Source organism: Poecilia reticulata, unplaced genomic scaffold, assembly GCF_000633615.1.
Source record: "Poecilia reticulata strain Guanapo unplaced genomic scaffold, Guppy_female_1.0+MT scaffold_224, whole genome shotgun sequence".
Lineage (NCBI taxonomy): Eukaryota > Metazoa > Chordata > Actinopteri > Cyprinodontiformes > Poeciliidae > Poecilia > Poecilia reticulata.
Window position 1 is genome coordinate 209,524 of NW_007615025.1, and position 1,007 is coordinate 210,530.

The following is a 1,007-nucleotide window of genomic DNA, read 5'->3' on the forward strand; positions in this document are numbered from 1 at the left end:
AATGTGGCTCAATGTGGCTCAATGTGGCTAACGTTGAGGCAGAAGAAGGTCACTGAGCTGACGGAGAGTCTCTGTTAGTTTTTATTACTTCTGATTTCTTCATTTCTTGCTTGAGTTGTTATATTTTGGAGAATGTATTTTCTTATTTCAGAAACTGTCCAGCACTTTTCTTTTGAAGCAGTGGTGACAACTGCTAACTAAAACGTTAGCTGTGCTAATTTGCTAACATGCTAAAGTGCTAATGTCAACCAAGTCGATGAACATCACGATTCCTTTAGCATATCGCCCTGTCAGCTGGTTCTTCTGCTGCGTCGTCTGATTTCTAACCTTACGGTAGGTTTGGGTTCAACCTGTTTGGTTTGCAGACTCAGCAGCTGCTGATCCGTCGGCAGCTGAAGTCACTGAAGCTCCAGACAGAACAGCTTCATCCTCTGCTGCAGGTCAGTTTACGGTTCATTTCCTGTTAGTTTCATAGCCTCTGATCTGAAACCAGCTGATATCAGATAATCAATAACTGATAGATCAGAACCAAATGATGTTTCATTTATTTACCAGCAGTGAATGTTGTTTATTTTACAATATTAATATTCAGACAAGAAAACATGTTTGAGCTCAAATCTTACATTTAGATGCAGGAATAATTTAACATTTAAATTCTTTAAAGCAGAAAAAACCTGTTAATAAAATGAACTTGGAGTTCAGGTTCACAGACACTGAGGTGATTTGGTCAAACTGTCTGATCACTTTCTGCTTTAAGCCTCAAATATAACATATTCATCGTGTTTTATTCTCTAAACTGTTTGGTTTGCAGAAAGAAACTCAGCAGATGATTATTCATCGACACGGAGAAAAACTCCAGAAGCTCCAGAAGCAACGGGTTCGTTAACCTCCTGGTCTGGATCTAAGATGGACATTTAGATCAGAATAGATCCAGATCAGATTAGATCCAGATCAGATTAAATCCAGATCATATTAGATCCAGATCAGATTAAATCCAGATCAGATTA

General features: G+C 38.3%; 1 protein-coding gene across 2 annotated transcripts in view; it reads left to right on the forward strand.

Annotated features, from left to right (window-relative positions):
* Window positions 1-1,007, forward strand: part of LOC103460298 (high affinity immunoglobulin gamma Fc receptor I-like) — a 7,777-nt gene that overhangs the window by 4,462 nt on the left and 2,308 nt on the right. For both annotated transcript variants that reach the window (XM_017303239.1, XM_017303240.1), the window contains exons 6-7: window positions 366-440; window positions 812-877. In XM_017303239.1, coding sequence (XP_017158728.1) covers window positions 366-440; window positions 812-877 — 141 coding nt within the window. The remainder of the gene's footprint in view (window positions 1-365; window positions 441-811; window positions 878-1,007) is intronic.